This window comes from Lepeophtheirus salmonis, chromosome 8 (genome assembly GCF_016086655.4).
Source record: "Lepeophtheirus salmonis chromosome 8, UVic_Lsal_1.4, whole genome shotgun sequence".
In the NCBI taxonomy this organism is placed as follows: Eukaryota; Metazoa; Arthropoda; class Copepoda; order Siphonostomatoida; family Caligidae; genus Lepeophtheirus; species Lepeophtheirus salmonis.
The window spans coordinates 11,885,056-11,903,440 of NC_052138.2; the positions used below are offsets into that span (position 1 = coordinate 11,885,056).

Below are 18,385 nucleotides of genomic sequence, written 5' to 3' on the forward strand. Positions count from 1 at the left end.
TCTCTAAATACGTGAAAAACTGTCAAATCATGAGTGATGTAATCACAAATTGAAGCAATAAAAATCCTATAGAATAAAAAAATAAACATAACATCTTGAATGACTTTGCTATTACATTGAATCTGAGTCTATCAGATTTTCAATAAACTATAACTTTGATTAATCTTGTACCAAGGAGTTAAAATCCCTCTTATCATCGTTTCTTTTTTCTAACAGATCTTAATAGTGATAGAGTATAGTCTATCATTAGAGTTGTAATATCTACTATAATATATTATAGTACGTGTATGTCCGTCCGTCCGTGGATTAGTAAGTTTGTCTTAGTATTCTTAGTATGTACATAATAAAATAATTCGTAATAAAATATATAACATAGGTACATCATAGTTATAATTATAATATTAGGTAGCCGTCTATGTAATTTCCAGTATTCTAAGGAAGCTTTAGCAAGAAGTACAATACTAAAAGGATCTAGGCAAGTTTGGGGGCATTGGTTTAACATTAAACATTTTCTGCATGTAAAAAAAGGAAATCGATAGTCAACTTGGCAAACCTGACAATTTGAATATAATTTAGGAGGAGAGTAGCTTAACTGCCATTAAATTAGCTGCAAGCAGGTGTGAGATAAAACAAAAATAAACACACGCCCCACTGCGAATCAAGCAAGGACATAAGCAGGAGCTACTCTGTTTTCGGTCCTCAATTTTACCAAAAAAAAAAGTCTTATACCTTTTTAGCGTTACTCTGGTATTCATGTGCACACAAAGTCAAGGCTACACTTTATTATTTCCTCGAGAATTAAAGAATAATAATAATAACTTCTTTTCAAAATAAAAATAAACAATGTTTATTGTTATTTTCTAAAAAAAAGAAAAGGATTTCAAATTATTCCAAAAGTGAGCCACTAACGATAGAAATGGGTCCAAATTACCAAATATCTATTAACTTTATTTTTAGATACAAGACAGATCCGGTGCGATCATTCCATGACCAAGTAGTGAATACTGAATAGGTATTGTAAAGAAATGCAGGGCTATCAAGTCTCACGTCTTAAAAAAACAATATCATTCTACACATTGTATTTCTCACGCATTATCAATGAAGACAGTAAAAACTAGAATTGGCACTCGGTAGAGGTCAAAACCTCTCCTTTAAATCAAATTGAGTTATGTATCTCAATTTGTTCTAAAGTTATGGTCAATTATGCATGGGAAAGGGGAATAATTAGCTTAGGACCTCTTAAAATATGGTTGAATACCTTCCGCCCTCGGATTGGCCGGGGAATAGTGTGGGATTTCTACCCCCCCTCCTCCTATATTACTCCTAATTCTCTCTTAAACTTGTTAACAAACGTCTCACTGAGTCCAAGAGTTCGAACAATAGTTATGTTGTCGCTCACACTTGAAGGTACTCCCTTGGGGTATGGAACAAACAACGATGTTGAGATATTTGTCATAAACAATATTAAGCGAATTTATAATGTGAATAAATTTATACAAATTTATCATGAAGTTTGAACAAAATACGGGGAATTTTTCGCTGATAATTTTCCGAACTGGCAATTTTCCTCAATAGTAATTTTCTCCAGGGCAGTTTTCCGCGTACAATGACAAACATATATTTAGATATTATGTCTATCTTGCCTACAAGTTGCTATGTCTGTAAAGGTTGGAATTTCAATGTTGTTCTGTCTATGCATGATTAAATTACAACATAGGTCATTCCAAATAATTAATTAATACTATCATTTCATTTTGATTGATTGAAATGAGACATTAATTATGTATTTAAGAGTTATATAACTGTGGGCATTTGAACTTTATAATGTGCCAAAGAATAGTTACATTTTAGTAATTTTTATTAAAATAGTCAAAAATTTCACCATTAAAGTATCCATGGAGTATTCAATTATTGCATTATCCTCATCCCAAGTACTGTTAATCCTTCAATTAAAACTATTGTTTGCAACTTGTACAATTTGCTTATACAAGTTACATCTTGTCCACACAATATATATTTCCAATTCGATAAATTGATATTATAATACCACGTGACTCTATGACGCAAAAAGGAAAAATGACTCAACAACTGGTTCACTAGACCTTTCTGCTACTGAATCAGATCATATGAGAGTGAAAGGAAGGAGTAGGTTCATGGGTGAAACGAGTGTTCATAAATAAATAAACGTGAGCGGTGATTGTTGATTGTTTTTAATAACTTAAAGTTCTAACTTTATAAGTAACGTCGTGATGTCGTCGTCGTCTTCGTTATCCTGTCGTAATTTGACGGATTACCTAAAGACACTTTCGGATGACACACTTCGTAGTCTTTACAATCATCCCGCGACGTGTCTTGTGGTGTTTCGGGATTTACCTCCTCTAGGAAAACTGTTTGTGATGCGACTTTTGTATGTGGGGCAGCCGGTTCCAAAGGCCGTCATTTCATCCTGGGTCGTGTCAAAGCATAATGTTAACGCGGATAGAGCTGTCAAGGCCTTAACAGACCTACGCATTTGGTCAGAGGCCTCCATGTCCGGCGGCCTTCCCGCATGGATCCTACAAAACGTTTTCCGTATTAATTTAAAGACGGCACTTTTCGGAGGAGGATCTCCGTGGAGCATGTCCGCACCTCTGGATCTGGATCCAAACAGACGAGACGCTTTGTTTTTGGATCAGTACGCCATGGAACGATGGGACACAGTCCTTCATTACATGGTGGGATCCTCGCAGCAAGAGGGAATCTCTGCTGATGCTGTTCGCATTTTACTTCATTCCAATCTCATGAGACTGAGTGATGAGGATGGACCCATCATCACTCGAACTGGCTTTCAGTTTCTTCTCATGGAAACACCCTCGCAAGTCTGGTACTTTATTCTACAATATCTTGACACCGTAAATGCACGCGGCATGGACGTTACAGAATGTCTTAAATTGTTATTCCAACTATCCTTTGCAACTCTTGGAAAGGTAAGGAGAGCATTGCTGACCTCTAATGGAAAACTGCCCACATGTAGTTAATAGCTGTTACAACTAAGTTGAAGCTTGTCCTTAAAATTTGTTATTTTATGGGTCTTCTCAAAGATACCCTATACAATGTACCTCATCTTTAGAAAATGAAGATTATTTGTTACATAGGTTATTTATCCCTTTAGTTTGGCTCTGCTTCCTGTACTTGGGCATTATGCCATCAATTACTTTGTAGTACCATTATTAGAATATGACTCAGGTCATTCCGTTAGCCAGAACACAAAGACAGGAATGACACTATGAGGAGTATTTTATTATATAATAAAATTGAGTTTGGTATTATTATTATTATATATATACATGGGGTTGATTTAGTGATTGATTGGAAGTGTGCTTTATTGGTCATCTTTAGGGATGTGAGTTAATTGACCCTTGTGCCAAACAGGGGGAGTTTGCCTTTACCAAATTAGATTTAATGATGCTGATAAAACAGATAAATAATTGCAGTTAATTATTAGAAAAAATAATAAAAGTACTTTACTTTTTATAATCATACTTTTATGTATTTCATATTAAACAACCTTATAACATTAACATTAACATGAGAGGGCAGTATGAATGCACACTGATTTATATATATGTTTTATTTTTATAGGACTATAGTACAGCGAATTTTAGTCAGAGCTTACTCATGTTTCTCCAGCATTTACGAGAGTTTGGCCTGGTTTATCAGAGAAAGGCAAGTATTGGGAATATATTATGGATCATTTCCAGTTTGCTCATGATTTTTTTTTACAGAGAACGTCTGGAAGATTCTATCCTACTCGCCTTGTACTCAATATCGCTCTTGGCGAACAAAAAGCTGAGCTTGAAAAGAAACGTGAAGGATATCTAGTTGTAGAAACGAATTATAGAGTATATGCATATACCTCCTCTAATCTCCAAGTCGCACTTATCGGCCTCTTCGCAGAACTTCTATATCGTTTTCCTAATTTGACAGTGGCTGTTGTTTCTCGAGATTCCATAAGACAGGCTCTTAGAGCGGGTATAACCGCGGATCAAATCATCCGTTACCTGAAGATGCACATAGTACCTAAATCCCAAATTAAAAACGCGTCTTTACCGCCTACCATTGTTGATCAGATACGTCTTTGGGAAGAAGAACGCAATCGCTTCACTTTCACTGAGGGTGTTCTTTATAATCAATTTCTATCACATGCTGACTTTGAACTTGTTAGAAATTATGCGGAAAATTTAGGGGTTTGTGTTTGGTCAAATTCTCAAAACAGAACCATTGTTGTGACAAAGGATGGACATGACAATGTCAAAAAGTTTTGGAAGAGACATAGTCGTGGAGCTTAATCATTCTCATAGTTTTCAAAATTAAATTCATTTGTCAGTTTAAAACATGAAATTAAAAACAAACAAACATAAACCCATTCGAACAATCCCTCTTAAGGTAATGGATCACTACTACTTTTGTGCATAAACACGAGCTATTTCAATTATCTGGATAGGACTGCATTGTCAATTTTAAACAAAGAATCGCATCTTATTAATGTAAGCCTATATTAGTATTTGTTTAACTATTTTAAATTTTTGTAAAAGATACATATTATATGAAATAAATATTTATGACAAATGTTAGAGCCTTCGTTTCGGTTTAAATATATTTTTAAAAACATACATTATTCTCTAGATTTACCCTCCGTATACCTCGATGCTAGATGATCATCATACATCACTCTAATTTCCTTTAATAAGTTCAGTAAATTATTTCCCTGCTTCGCAGATATCCTGAGTAATTTTTCGTCACCTATTTGATCAGCTAGAATTCGGAAATTATTCTCTGAGCCCTCTAAGTCTATTTTATTCGCAACCACTTTATGAGGCCGATTAGATAAACCCGGATGATACTGCTCCAGCTCATTCTTCAATATTTCCAAAGTCCTCAAAGGCTCCGGTTCCGAGATATCAATTAGATATAAAAAGCATAAACACCTCTCAATGTGTCTCAAAAAAGAAATTCCAAGTCCTTTATTTTGATGAGATCCTTCAATTATCCCAGGAACATCTGCAATTGAAATTTTCTCATAATCATCATAGTTCACTATTCCCACATGTGGATTCAAGGTTGTAAAAGGATATGAAGCAACTTTGGGGGCTGCACGAGTTATAGCTCGGAGCAAAGTAGATTTTCCAGCGTTGGGAAAGCCAATAAGCCCAACATGGGCTGAAGTCTTCAGTTCAATTTCAAATCGGAAGCCCTCTCCCTTTCCTCCCACTTCTGCACAGATTGGAGTCTGGTTTGTAGAGGATCTAAAGAACGCATTGCCCCGTCCTCCTTCACCTCCACGAGCAGCAATAAACGCCGACCCCTTTTTATCCAACTCTACAAGAACCTCCCTTTTGGCATTACGTAAAATGGTTCCCACCGGTACCCCTATAATTAAATGGTCTGCATTTTTTCCATCTCGACATTGAGTTCCCCCTTGAACCCCGTTAAATCCTTTTATCTCATTCTTCACATGATTTAGAGATGATAATTTATCCTCGGCCTAAAAAAAAGCAAAATCTAGAAAAATTAAAAAAACAACAAATTATTTATTACTCTAAATATGACATGTCCTCCATATCCACCATTGCCTCCATCAGGTCCAGCGAACTCATTTCGAAATAAACTTAATGTGGAAATACATCCGTCACCGCCATTACCACCATATACCTTAATCACTTTCCAATCGACAAAATAATTTATTTTTTCATCCTTTTTTGGCTTTGGGACCTTCCTTCTTCTCAGGGGGATAGGAGCTTTTTTCGTGGAATATGGAGCTCTGGACGGGGCCATGATTGAAGAAAAAAAGTAGTTCCATCCCTTATTCATACTACCAAAGGCCAAAAGTGATATTAAATTAAGGTATTAATTCAAAAGGTTTTCATAATGAATAACTAATAATCATATAATATTATATTCAAACATTAACGGTACTCTAAACAGTCACAGTTCTATTAGTAACACATCACATTATGAAATTTAAATATTTTCTTGTCTCTTCTGAACTATGTTTTTAATAAAGAATTCACCAGCTTTGTATGAACTTCGAACCAAAGGCCCGGATGCTGTATAGAGAAATCCGAGCTCTTGACCCACTTTCTCCCATTGTCCAAACTTTTCGGGTGTTACATACTCTTTTACTTTTAAATGCCTTTTTGTAGGCTGCATATACTGTCCAAGAGTTAAACAGTCTACATTCGCACTTCTCAAATCCTCCATGGTTTGCCGAATCTCCTCATCCGTTTCTCCAAGTCCCAACATAATGGATGACTTTGTCACTAAATTGGGAACGTGTTTCTTCGCAGCTTTTAGGACAGTAAGCGACTGTCGATATTTTGCTCTTGGATCTCTAACAAATGGAGTGAGTCGCTCAATAGTCTCAATATTATGTGCAAAGACATCAAGACCAGAAGCAGCAAGAATACGAACGAAATCCTCTTTGCCTGCAAAGTCTGGAGAGAGAACCTCCACCATGAGTTCAGGCTTCACTTCCTTGAGGCGTCGTACAGTTTGTGCCATATGACTGCTACCATAGTCAGATATATCGTCCCTGAAAATCAAAGCAAATTTTTATTTTTGAGTGAACAATAACAATTATAAATAAATTATTTGAGGGTGCGCCTAAGATTGCTTTTATCTCGAGAAACAGGGAAATGACATTTACAACCCGAAATTTCTACTTCTGTTAGATACAGAGTATTTCTATGGAAATTGTATTAAAAAAACAATTTATTTGATTTAGAGCGTTATTTTTCACCTAGAAGGATCTAAATAAAATAAAAGAAATCATAAAATATAGTATGTAAATATATGTTTACAGATTCAAAAAAAATATTTTAACTATTTCTGTATTGTTTTTAGAATAGGAAAAAATACCTTCAAAGTATAAAATAATGACGAAAAAGTAGACATCAAGTTATTTATGATTTGTTGCTTGATCGACATCATATTTTAAAATATAGATGTTTTTTGACAATATGTGGTGCGTCAACATAAAAGCAATGTTGGGAAATCGAAAAAAGGGAGAAAATCCCACTTGATATTTTACTTCATATATTCATACATCCCAATATTTCAGACATAATTAAGTCAAATTATTCAAATTTGTGGGATGAGTTAAGATACTCAAGAATTTTAACTATGGTTTAGAGGCTTCATCTGATTTATCATACTTAACATTTGCACCGTTATGACCTTACAAATAAAATCCATTCATTTATTTTATCAGGATCAGTCATGCCTAGTTTAAGTGGAATTACTGGAGCCTCCAAAAAATGAATTATAATTTTTTTATGATGATTGATATTGAGGATAATTTTTCGAGGAGAATAAGTAATCTACTGTCCATTTCAAAGTAAATCATTGTAGCCTACTTTTGTATTGACGAGCAACATATTTGAAATATTTCCCTTTATAGAGCATAAAAGTAGAAATATTGGATTATAAAGGTCATTTTATGTTTTTGAAGAGTAAAAACTATCTCAGTTCAAGGGTAAAAACTTGTTGACTAGCGTAATGATCTACCTATCCACTGAAGTGAGTACAATATAATCTAAACCCCAGGATGAGACAGCCTGTGCAGTTGACTCTGGTTCATCTGGATCTAATGGAGGAGGAGCACGCGATGTTTTGACGGAACAAAATCGACAACCTCTTGTACACGTATCCCCCATAAGCATGATAGTCGCAGTGGATGTCTCGCCATTCCAACATTCACCTAGAAGGAAAATGTAAGTGTGAGCTCAAGGAGTGATTTAATGTCAGCCCTGGCTATACCAATGTTGGGACATCTTGCCTCTTCGCACACCGTGGCTAGTTTGAGCCCACGCAAGTCCCTTTTGAGTCGAGCAAAGTCCTTGCCCATTGGGATTTCTGTTTTAAGCCAAGGGGGTAGTCGAAGTCGTTCCCCTTTTGCGTTCCCTAGTTTAAGACTTCCTTCATAGGAAACATCATGCTTTCGTGGAACAACTCCGGCAATGAAGTCTCCCAAATCAGGACCGTCCTCAAGTTTCTTATTCCGACCACTCGAATATGCACGTTGGCATGGAGAACGACTTAAGAAACCCGTCCACACTTTTGTCATGCTTACTTTGTTAATCCTTCTACTTATTCTTCAGGGCAAATAGATATCAACTATGGCATGCCAAGGGAAATAGGCCGAAAAGTCATGAATCCAAATTGTTAACTTTTATGTAATGGACTTGTTTTATAGAATAAAAAAAAGAATTCTATCAAAACTTTATCTACGTAAAAGTATCACCTGATCTAAAATAACAATAAATGGAAAGTTTAAAAAGTAACCACTAGATGTCCCTTTAACAACGCAATTGTTTTATGTTTCAACATTTCTTTAAAAATATAAATATTATAGCCAGGGGAGACCTGGGACAATTGCAACATAACTTTTTTCTAAAACATGCAAAAAGCTGTCTCTACAAAACTTACATTACAACTATAATAATTAGATAATGCAGATTATTGTGGAGAAAAATCCATAATTTTTGTTACCTTTACCAATCATGATATTGAATAAAAACTAATTTTTTTTGTAGGAGCAGTATTTTTGTAAAAATGTAGTTTTAAGTTTTCATTGTTGTTTCTCTAGCTAAGTAACTGATTTAAATATGAGCAATACAATGTTTCCGTATTAGTTGGAAGTTTTAAAATAATACTCAGCAACTTTTCTAATAATTATCAACAACACATCACCAAAGATATTAATTTAATTTATCCGTCAGTAATTTATCAAGAATTAATCATAAATTGATAATTATTCAATATTCATACTATATCATAATAGCTGAAGCATGTAATTGGTGCTATTTATAATTTAAATTGTCATTCAAAAGATTATTGTTTAAGTGAACGATTGTCTTTCATTTCATCACTAGAAAATAGTGAAATTATTATTTGGAGATCTGGGGTTTCAAAAGTTATCTTAAATGCAATATATGATCATCACCTATATATATTATCAGAGTTATATCCTAAGAGGAAGATGCATTGTTGCAATCCTTTTGCTTTATACAAGAAAATTAGAAAAAGTTTTTATCTTTAAATTTATGATTTTTTTAAAATGAATGTTAGATTTAATTTTAGCTTCTGTTGGAGGGATTGAGCTTAAATTTCTTTGTTCAAAAGGAAAGTTTTTAGTTCCTGTCGAACAGCTTTGTGTTTAATGCAGAGTGCATACTTTCCTAATAATGAGTATAGAACAATTTACTTAATAAAATGATGATTATTTTATAGAAAACTGCAATATTGATAAATAGTACTAAATATAAAATACAGAAAACTTTTAAATGAGATGGTAAATAACATGGGCTTAGACTCCATCAATTAGCATAGCTTAAATAAAAGTATGTTGAAATTATTTTCTCAAACAAATTTCGATAAAATATCTAATACTTAATCTGGCATAATTTCTTTTGCCTTTAATATAAGAAGATCATCGTTTCAATGCGATTACCAAAATCAAAATTAAAACAAAACAATATGGATTTTGATATTTTTATGTATAATTTAAATTAATCTTCAAGTCGTTTGTAATGTTGGGAAAAAACTTTCATACGAGATTCTTGGTCCTTGACAAAGACTGTGAATGAATTGGGAGTTTCAAAATTATTAAATCGATCAAAACATGAAATTTCAAGTAGATTTACTAACACTAACAAAGTTCTTACTTTGTTACAATATTTTTATTGTAATGACGACTGTTCAAGACAATTTCCTGGTAAAAATGACTCAGTTAGTATTGAAAAAAAAAATGTCCATGTACAATTTTTTTTTTGTATGTAACTTAAAGAATTGCATTTCGCTTTCAAAACAAAACATCCAGCCTTTAAAGTTGGGGTTTCAAAGATCTCTTCACTTCGTCCTATGTTATATTAATAAAAATGTCAAATTTATGATGCAAGGATCTAGGGTGGGTAATTAATATATATAATTTATGAAGATGGTGGTATGCGATCTAGTATCAAAATAATGTATAACCTACTCGAGTAACAAATGCCAAGCAATATACAATCTAAAATCTCTTTTATTGGATTATATCTCTGAAATTGTTACAAATATTAACTTTAAATAATGGGTAGATAGATCTGATATAATAATTAAGTCCTTTTGAATTTGTAAACGTTTTATGTAAAAACATCATTGCTCTCACAAGTCATTAATTTATTGTAAGGAATCAATCATAATACTTTAATTCGCTAACAGAAAATTTAAAGGAGAATTAAGCTATTGTTCTATTATATTCTTCTGAAAATTACAATTCCATTGTTCAAGATGTAGTTTATGGATATCATTGGAATAAAAACCAATGCAGCATACATCCCTAATAATATATTATAGTGAAGATTATATTGTGCTTCATTTCAAACGGATGAGACGCGATTATGCTTTTGTTTACAATGTCAATGAATTTTCAAATCAGTTTATAAATAGCAAAGTGCCAAATTATATTAAGAAAATGTATTATTTCTCTGACAGATGTGTAGGCCAATATAAGAATAATTTGATAACTTTGATAGTATATTATATCATGCAAAGGATTTTATTTACAAATGTAACTGGAATTTTTTTATACTACCCATGAAAAGTCACCATGTGATGGAATATGACAACGGTTAAAAGATTAACAACAAAAAAATAGTATTCAATGGTTTAACAAAAATCAAATATAAACATCCATAGATTTGAATTATTTTGGAAAAATAATTAACATTGTAATACTTTTTTTTTTTTGATAAAAAGCAAAACAATATTTTATGTTCCATTTAAAAAAAAATCGAACATGAATTTCAAAAACAATAGCTGGAACATTACTTTACCATCATTTTCATACTAAGAGGCAGAGATGGGGATTTGGACTCGATTCTTTACTTACAATTGAGCATATATTTTATAGATATATGTGACTCGAAGTTATATAACAATGATAGACTCTCCACTAGAACACGAAAGTAAAGACTCATTACTTAATGTATATTTTTTCTGAACATGAGAGTTAAGTTAAATCCTGTAAAATGAAATGGACTCATATGCAATACATCAAACTTGCTTTGTGATCAACTTTAAGAGTATGTCTTTTGATTAATAGTAGTACTTGCTTGGAGCTACATGTAAATATATATACAGGAGGTCTCGGCATAACGCGGTTTCAAACACTGCGGATTTCGCATAAAGAAGGGTGCTTCGAATGATTCTGACTCTCCGTATAGAGCGGTTCATTCCCCTTATATAGTGGTTTTTTATATTATGATTATAAATTACAAAAAATAGCATATAGAGGGAAAGAAGAATTTTTGTATGTGGTTCTAAAAAAGTCCCTGTACAAGGCGGATTTCATATAAGGTATATTTCTTGTTCCCTGTAACTGCGATAAGCGAAGACCCCTTTATGTTAGTATATTGTAGATACCTATATATGTCATGGGCCATGGATATATACTAAATCATATTTGTATAAAAATCTGATTTCCTTACAAATAGGTCTTCTTAAATATCCATTCTAATATAATGTACTTGAGTATTACAAAATAACTAGTAAAAAAAATTCAAAATTATAATTTGTAGAAAAAAAAATTCAAAATTATAATTTCTACAAAAAAAAATTCAATTTTTAAATAGTGGCAGTCAAGCTCTTTGGATCACTTTCTTCTGAATGGAAGGTGTGCTTCTTAATACTTTTTCTTCAGTCTCTTCTCTTTAGGGAGGTCTGTTTATAGACTCAAATTCAATTCAAATAATTTTTTAGTGGTCCTTCCCCTACCCCACGGTGCAAGTGAAGGAAGTGAGGTCAATATTCATTTTTTTGTAAATTTAGTTTATTTTCTGAAGTTTTTTTTCCCTTGGCTCTTACGTTCAGGGATTTGAATTTAGAAAGTGAGACAACTTTTTAATAGCGACTCAACAACAAATTTATATAAGGTACGACGTTGTTTTTGGGGTTCACAAATCAATACGTTCCCTTTTGTACGAATAAGCTATTAATTTGTGTGTACTCATTCGAAGGCTATAATTCTCATGAATAATGTCCCGGTTGAAGAAGTCTCCTTTTTATATATTTAATCTAATAAAAGAGGATAAATCATTATGGTTTTAAATAAAACTTTTCAGTTAGAATTACAAAATCATAAATTCTAAAATATGTTTGACTATTTAAAAAATAAATAATGAATAAGTATAGTACATTTATAAATGTTTTTAAGTGCTGATAGGATGTGAAGTCATTTTTGTTTCTATCTTTAGTAATAATATTATTTACATGAATTTGCCATTTTCTTACAAGCTTCTTTTCTCCCTAACGACGTTAATTTTTGGTATCTTTTTTAACATACCAACAAGTCATATTTTTTTTATTACAACTATGGTTATAATTGTCTATGTATACAAGTGTTGTGTCAACATCCAAACAATCTTGAATAAAAATCAAGAAAAGGAGAAAATCCCAATATATTTTTTTACTTCATATAAATATACAAGGCAATATTTCCTAGGCATATTGGAATCAATTAAGGCTTTATAGTCAAATCTGTGAGACTAATTAAGGTACTCAAGAATTTTAGCTCTAGCTAAGAACTTAATATGATTTAAGGGATTTATATTGGACCCGACACGGCATTTCAAATAAATCCCATCTATTTTTTATTATTTTATTGTGACGATCTATTTCGACTAATTTAAGTCTATTAGTGGTGCCTTATAAAAGTTTAATACTGATAATTTGTTAATAAAACATGAAGATAATTCGTAGAAGAACACAAATGCAATCACATTTAATTTTGAGAAAAATTACTATTGCTTCCTTTTGAGTTGACTGGCAACATATAATTCAGTAATTCATGACTAAGGTTTAGTGACTTAAAAGTACGTAAATATTACGAATATATATTTTAAAAAAAAAATTATTTGGAAATACATTTTTTTGAACAAAATATGTTTGCCATCCCCTTTAATATTGAAAAATGTATATTTTTTACAGATTTTAATTGGAATTGCTATTAAATAAATAACATGATTGATCATGACTTGCCACGTTGGAACATTAAATAGGACTTTGTGAGTCTGCTAATAGCTATAATTATATAGAATGAAAATTGATTTATTTTAATATTCTTCCTTAGCAATGACATCAAATTATATATAATCATGTAAGAGAGGATAAAAATTGTTCGTTACTTATATCTGTTTGAATGACGCATTCTTATCGCGAAAGTATAGTATAACAAAAAATAAATAAAATTGTATTATCCTGTAAAGAAAATTATCAACAATACAGTCATAACAGTACATTTAAATGAATGAACGGTACACTCAAGGATGTGTTAGTGATTCCTTATGATTTGTTGGTTAGGCGTTGTCTAAATAAAATAATCAATTTGGTTTTGACATTTATCATTTTCAATAAGACTTACGGTATGCTTTAAGACACGTTGATTAGAGTGGAAAAGTTATTTTTCTCTCCTTTCGCATTCGTCCTTTTATTGTTGTCTATGACGTCACGACAGGCAACAATAGTTGAATAGTTTATATTGTTAATTGTGTTTCTTTATACTTCTATCTATGTGTGTGTTAGTGGTTTATTCATTTGATCTTACTCACCCACCTATATTTACTAGGATTTTATTAAAATTATATATAATAATTTTTGTTGGAGGCGTGACGTCATTTCAATTTTGACAGTAGTACAAATACCATGCGATTGTCGAGAGTGAGATCTGCTCCCACTCCAGAAGATATTGACAAATTCCGAAGAGGAGATTCGTCTCGATGGGCTCTTGTGTTTATTTGTGGTTTTCTGAGTGCTGTGGTGCTGATAGCAATCCTAAAACCACATCGGGAACGGGAAAAAGAATCACCTTGGCGTTTGATGCCTCCTGAGATCGGGGACTCTTCCGTTTCTACAAGGTATTTCGAGGAAGGAGAGCCAATCATATTCGATAATCACGATAAGAAAGATAACAAAGACGATTCGGAAGCACTCAAGGGATATTTTGATACTATTCTGTAGCAAAGAAGGGCTTTTATTTGCCCCTAAAATACTCTTTTACCTATAATTAATCCTCTATTATTTTGCTTCCTTCTGCATGTTATTAATATTAATCACCACAACTGGCGATCACTAATATAATATAATATCAAAATATCCCTTCTATCTCTTTAGTCGCTGGACGTAGCCGTTCTATTAAAAAATAAGAAAAAGTTTGAAAAGGCATTAAAAGTTTTCCGACATGCTCTTGCCTTGAACCCTAAGCATCCAAGAATATTAAATATGTACGGAGAATTTGTGGAGGATATTGAGAAAGATGTTCTTAAAGCAGACCTTTACTTTGCTAAAGCTCTTTCTTATTCAACTACAGAAAATGAAGACTATTCTAGAGCAATGGAAAATCGAAAAAGGACGTCTGTCATAGTAGAAGATATCGATAGGAAAGTATTGAACCGAATAGAGGAAAAGAAAAGAACATTTCAAATCCTGGAAGAGCAGAATAACTCAGCTCTACGCCGAGCTAAAACAGAGGCCTATTATCAACATATATACCATACTGTGGGCATTGAAGGGAACACCATGTCTCTAACCCAAACTCGGACCTTACTAGAGACCAAGCTTGCCATAGGGGGAAAAAGTATTATGGAGCATAACGAAGTTCTTGGTTTGGATGCGGCCTTAAAATATATTAATCAAACACTTGTTGATAAATTAGGTGAAATCACTATAACAGATATATTGGAGATACATCGTCGAGTAATTGGCTATGTAGATCCAACAGAAGCAGGTATGTTTCGTACAACTCAGGTTTACATAGGAGATCATATTCCGCCTCCTCCGTCTCAAATTGATACCTTAATGAAAAACTTTATTCAATGGTTGAACGCCCCTTCAACCCTCGAGATTCATCCTATTCAACTTGCTGCCATTGCCCACTATAAGCTAGTCTACATCCATCCATTTGTTGATGGCAATGGAAGAACTTCTAGATTACTTATGAACCTTATCTTAATGGTTGGGGGCTATCCCCCTGTCATTATACGACGACAGGATCGTCTTCAATACTACAAAACATTAGTTGAAGCGAATCATGGAGATGTTCGTCCATTTTTAAGATTTATTGCCAAGAGTACTGAAAGAACATTAGATGCCTTTCATTATTCGACGCATGAGCGAGAGATTTCTTCCTTCGAAGGAGTTATTGCTGAAGACGATAATGACTTAATTAGCATGCAAGAAGCGTTGGATCATTTTGATTCTCAGGATAAAATCATAATGGGAGGAAGCATTGGACCAAACATGACTGTTGAAACCTAAGGGGAAAATAATTTAAAAAATGAAAGTATATAAGAATGAATAATTATTGATCTGTGATATTCGTGCAAATGTCCACACTCCTGCTGTCAGAAGATAAAGAAAATTTAAACATATATTGTACATGATTAATATATGGAAGTCTAATGTTGGAATTTGCACACTAATTAATATATCTATAGCTGTATTTGTTACCTACACTGTCTTTGTTACCTACTTTTTTTGTTACCGGCAGCTATTGCTCTAATTTGACGTTCTTATATAAAATCAAATTAGACAGTAGTTATTTCACTAGAGTTCTGTATATATATATATATACTTAAAGTATGATTGTTTGAAAAATGAAACTCCTTTATAAATTTATATATGTACTACGTATTAATTATTTAATTATATGTTTGTATCCTGTAAATAACTACCAAGTCATTAGGATAAGAATTGAATATAGAGAGAAAACCAAATATTATTTAAAAGATTTTAAAAATATAATAATTAATTATAATCAATACTCATAGTTATTTACAATCAGTCCGAGTTTTATAACGCGTGTTTAGTAGTAATATTACTTTTCTAATAACTTATATTATAATAACATTACTTCACAAATTAAGTAATATAACGAGATTACTTTTTAATATATTTAGCAAACAAACTATTATTTACTACTTCATTGAATCTGTCATTACTCAGGGCCCCACCCCTTCCCCCCAATTAAGGAACTTGTTCTCTTTAATAGCAAATCTAATATTTGAATTTAAAAAAATTGTGAATTGCTATGGATTTTTGAAATTTTTCTCCAGAAAATTTAATAATTGATATTTTTTTCCAAAATATTAAATTTTTTTTGTGAACAACTATGGTTTTTCATTTATTTTTTTCTTCAAAAGCTTTAATATTTGAAATGTTTTTCCAAAATTATTAATTTTTCAATTTTTTTTCTAAAAAATCCAAAAGCAAGGCCTACCCTAAAATATAATCCTGCGAACCCCTCTGTTACTTAAGTAATTAATATGTATTAATCTGATCAGAAGACGAGTAACCAAAAATTCAAAGCAGCTCATTCTCGGATTGACGGTATGCAAGCCTCATAGATAACATATGTTTTGTGAAAGGAAACACTTTACAGTGTTAATTAACTAAAAAAGTGTTATTTGTTGAAATACTTAATTATAAAGTGTATGTGAGACATGAAATAATAAGATTTTGGAAGTAGTAGTTAAGAATAATTAAAGATTGTAAATTCAAGGATGGAAAGATAGACACTGCTGGATCCTATTTACATACTTCATTATTGTACATGTCTAAAAACTACTTTTTTAAAAATTTTATTATTAGGATCCAGGACTAAAAATAACATTTATCAACAAAATTTCAGTCTTGGAACGGTTGCCAGCTAAAACCAACATTTTTTATTGTGATTTAAGCCATAAAATACGGAAATAATCTTTAAAAATTTCAATCCCTGTAGGTTTGGCATTTAAAGCTATTTCTTTAACACTCCCGTTTTTAGAGTATAATCTTGATTCAGACCCATATTTTGAAATGAAGTAAATATATAAATGAAAATGTAAGGTAAACAAAATTAATATAAAACATTCCTGCATTCGAAAAATAAAATATTTATTAAGTTATATGGAATACAGTTCCTACAAAATTATTCTAATCATACAAAATTCAAGTAAGAGAAAGGAAAAGTTCAAAAATTAAATATAATTAAGTTGTTTAGATTACTTACATCTAATCAATAATTACGAATCAAATTCACTGGATATGAAACATATTTTAGTTGGAGTTTATCTTTATTCCCTTAAAATATGAATTATATATGACAATTAGTCAAATAATCTACTAATTATAAGTTATTTCGAAACATTTTAACGCAACCTTAATCGCTTATTCATTCAATATTCTATAAGAAAATTAAAATTTAAACTATAAAAATCAATTAAAACAAATCATTTTTACAATAAATCTTTTAAATATATAATATAATGTTTATTCTATATAATAAAAAAATTGAAAAAATATTAGCTTCCATAAATTATCCTTCATTTTACTGGATTTTTGTATGATTAGACACAGTTTGTAGAAACTGTATTCAAAATAACATAATAAATAATTTATTTTTTGATTCTAAAATGTTTTATATCAATTGCTATCACCTTAAATTTTCATCTAAATAAATAGTTATTTCATTTCTAAATATGGCTTTGAATCGAAATCATACTCTAGAAACATTATTTTTAATAGAGGGTTTAAATGTCAAACCTACTACGATTTAAAATTTGAATTGTCATTTTTGTATTCTATGATTTCAATAACAATAAAAATTGTCGGTTTTAGGGGGGAGGCGTTCCAAGATCTGAATTTTATTTCATAGTATTATTTTGGTCCTGGATTATAAGCCATAGTGGAATCAATGACTTGAAGAAATGCTAATAGATACAGAAAATGTAGTAGAAATTCGTTTATGAATGGTACAATAATATACATTTATTTACAAATATTCATCCATATATCAAAAATAATATATATCAAGTCAAGTAATAACATATCTCTTGATTCAAAGTAATCTTACTAAATTACCATGGAGTAATATGTAGCGAAGTAGCTTATAACTCAAATATGAGTATTACATCCAACACTATTTACAGTTTGTAAAGTTATCTTCTTATTATTTTAGTATATTGAGAGGACTTTTCTTTAATATCATAATTTAACGAATTATAATTACTATTTTTGGATTGAATTACCTCAACTCTAAAGAATGTGACATAGTTGTCATCGAGTACTATAAATAATGTTAAATGTAGGGAAAGATTGGGATAGTTGGAACCCTTATTCTGACTTTTAACTCAATTAACAGGTGGTGGTACAACTTAAAGACGTTAAAATTTAATACTTACATATTATGTCTGTTATCCTTACAAATTTTACAGATTTTACCAATATCATGTTTTTCAACTAAATAATAGTTTTGAATGCAGATCGTTAAATGTTGCAACTGTCCGTAGTTACGAACGATTGCTACAGTTAAACAACAACAACACGAGTTGAA

General features: G+C 31.5%; 4 protein-coding genes across 5 annotated transcripts; 2 read left to right on the forward strand and 2 right to left on the reverse strand.

The window, feature by feature from the left end:
- The first annotated feature begins 2,129 nt into the window (after window positions 1-2,129).
- Window positions 2,130-4,613, forward strand: mrn (general transcription factor IIH subunit 4 marionette). The gene is made up of 3 exons (XM_040717359.2): window positions 2,130-2,966; window positions 3,622-3,705; window positions 3,765-4,613. The coding sequence occupies exons 1-3, from the start codon at window positions 2,250-2,252 to the stop codon at window positions 4,326-4,328; spliced, it is 1,365 nt and encodes a 454-aa protein (XP_040573293.1). The 5' UTR covers window positions 2,130-2,249; the 3' UTR covers window positions 4,329-4,613.
- A 5-nt stretch (window positions 4,614-4,618) lies between these two features.
- On the reverse strand, window positions 4,619-5,850 carry LOC121122388 (mitochondrial ribosome-associated GTPase 2). The gene is made up of 2 exons (XM_040717360.2): window positions 5,578-5,850; window positions 4,619-5,524 (listed from the first exon to the last, which is right to left on the reverse strand). The coding sequence occupies exons 1-2, from the start codon at window positions 5,848-5,850 to the stop codon at window positions 4,655-4,657; spliced, it is 1,143 nt and encodes a 380-aa protein (XP_040573294.1). The 3' UTR covers window positions 4,619-4,654.
- A 1-nt stretch (window position 5,851) lies between these two features.
- Las (lipoyl synthase, mitochondrial) lies at window positions 5,852-10,990 on the reverse strand. 2 transcript variants are annotated; one of them, XM_040717362.2, is made up of 4 exons: window positions 10,910-10,990; window positions 7,798-8,221; window positions 7,546-7,738; window positions 5,852-6,571 (listed from the first exon to the last, which is right to left on the reverse strand). In XM_040717362.2, the coding sequence occupies exons 2-4, from the start codon at window positions 8,102-8,104 to the stop codon at window positions 6,001-6,003; spliced, it is 1,071 nt and encodes a 356-aa protein (XP_040573296.1). In that variant the 5' UTR covers window positions 8,105-8,221; window positions 10,910-10,990; the 3' UTR covers window positions 5,852-6,000. The 2 variants fall into 2 exon arrangements, with proteins under 2 accessions (XP_040573296.1, XP_040573295.1); XM_040717361.2 differs by lacking the exon at window positions 10,910-10,990 and having other exon boundaries at window positions 7,798-8,298.
- Window positions 10,991-13,666: 2,676 nt separating this feature from the next.
- Fic (FIC domain protein adenylyltransferase) lies at window positions 13,667-15,829 on the forward strand. The gene is made up of 2 exons (XM_071890407.1): window positions 13,667-14,030; window positions 14,188-15,829. Exon 2 carries the CDS (start codon window positions 14,296-14,298, stop codon window positions 15,328-15,330), a length of 1,035 nt encoding a protein of 344 aa, XP_071746508.1. The 5' UTR covers window positions 13,667-14,030; window positions 14,188-14,295; the 3' UTR covers window positions 15,331-15,829.
- Window positions 15,830-18,385: the final 2,556 nt, after the last annotated feature.

Bases quoted from the DNA above. Each gene is read 5' to 3' on its own strand.
- mrn (XM_040717359.2), top strand. From the start codon at position 2,250: ATGTCGTCGTCGTCTTCGTTATCCTGTCGTAATTTGACGGATTACCTA. The intron at 2,967-3,621 runs GTAAGGAGAGCA...TTATTTTTATAG, and splicing joins CCTTTGCAACTCTTGGAAAG to GACTATAGTACAGCGAATTT. The intron at 3,706-3,764 runs GCAAGTATTGGG...TTTTTTTTACAG, and splicing joins GCCTGGTTTATCAGAGAAAG to AGAACGTCTGGAAGATTCTA.
- LOC121122388 (XM_040717360.2), bottom strand. From the start codon at position 5,850: ATGAATAAGGGATGGAACTACTTTTTTTCTTCAATCATGGCCCCGTCC. The intron at 5,525-5,577 runs GTAATAAATAAT...GCTTTTTTTTAG, and splicing joins GAGGACATGTCATATTTAGA to GCCGAGGATAAATTATCATC.
- Las (XM_040717362.2), bottom strand. From the start codon at position 8,104: ATGACAAAAGTGTGGACGGGTTTCTTAAGTCGTTCTCCATGCCAACGT. The intron at 7,739-7,797 runs GTATAGCCAGGG...TTTTCCTTCTAG, and splicing joins GGCAAGATGTCCCAACATTG to GTGAATGTTGGAATGGCGAG. The intron at 6,572-7,545 runs GTAGATCATTAC...TTTGATTTTCAG, and splicing joins GTACTCACTTCAGTGGATAG to GGACGATATATCTGACTATG.
- Fic (XM_071890407.1), top strand. From the start codon at position 14,296: ATGTACGGAGAATTTGTGGAGGATATTGAGAAAGATGTTCTTAAAGCA.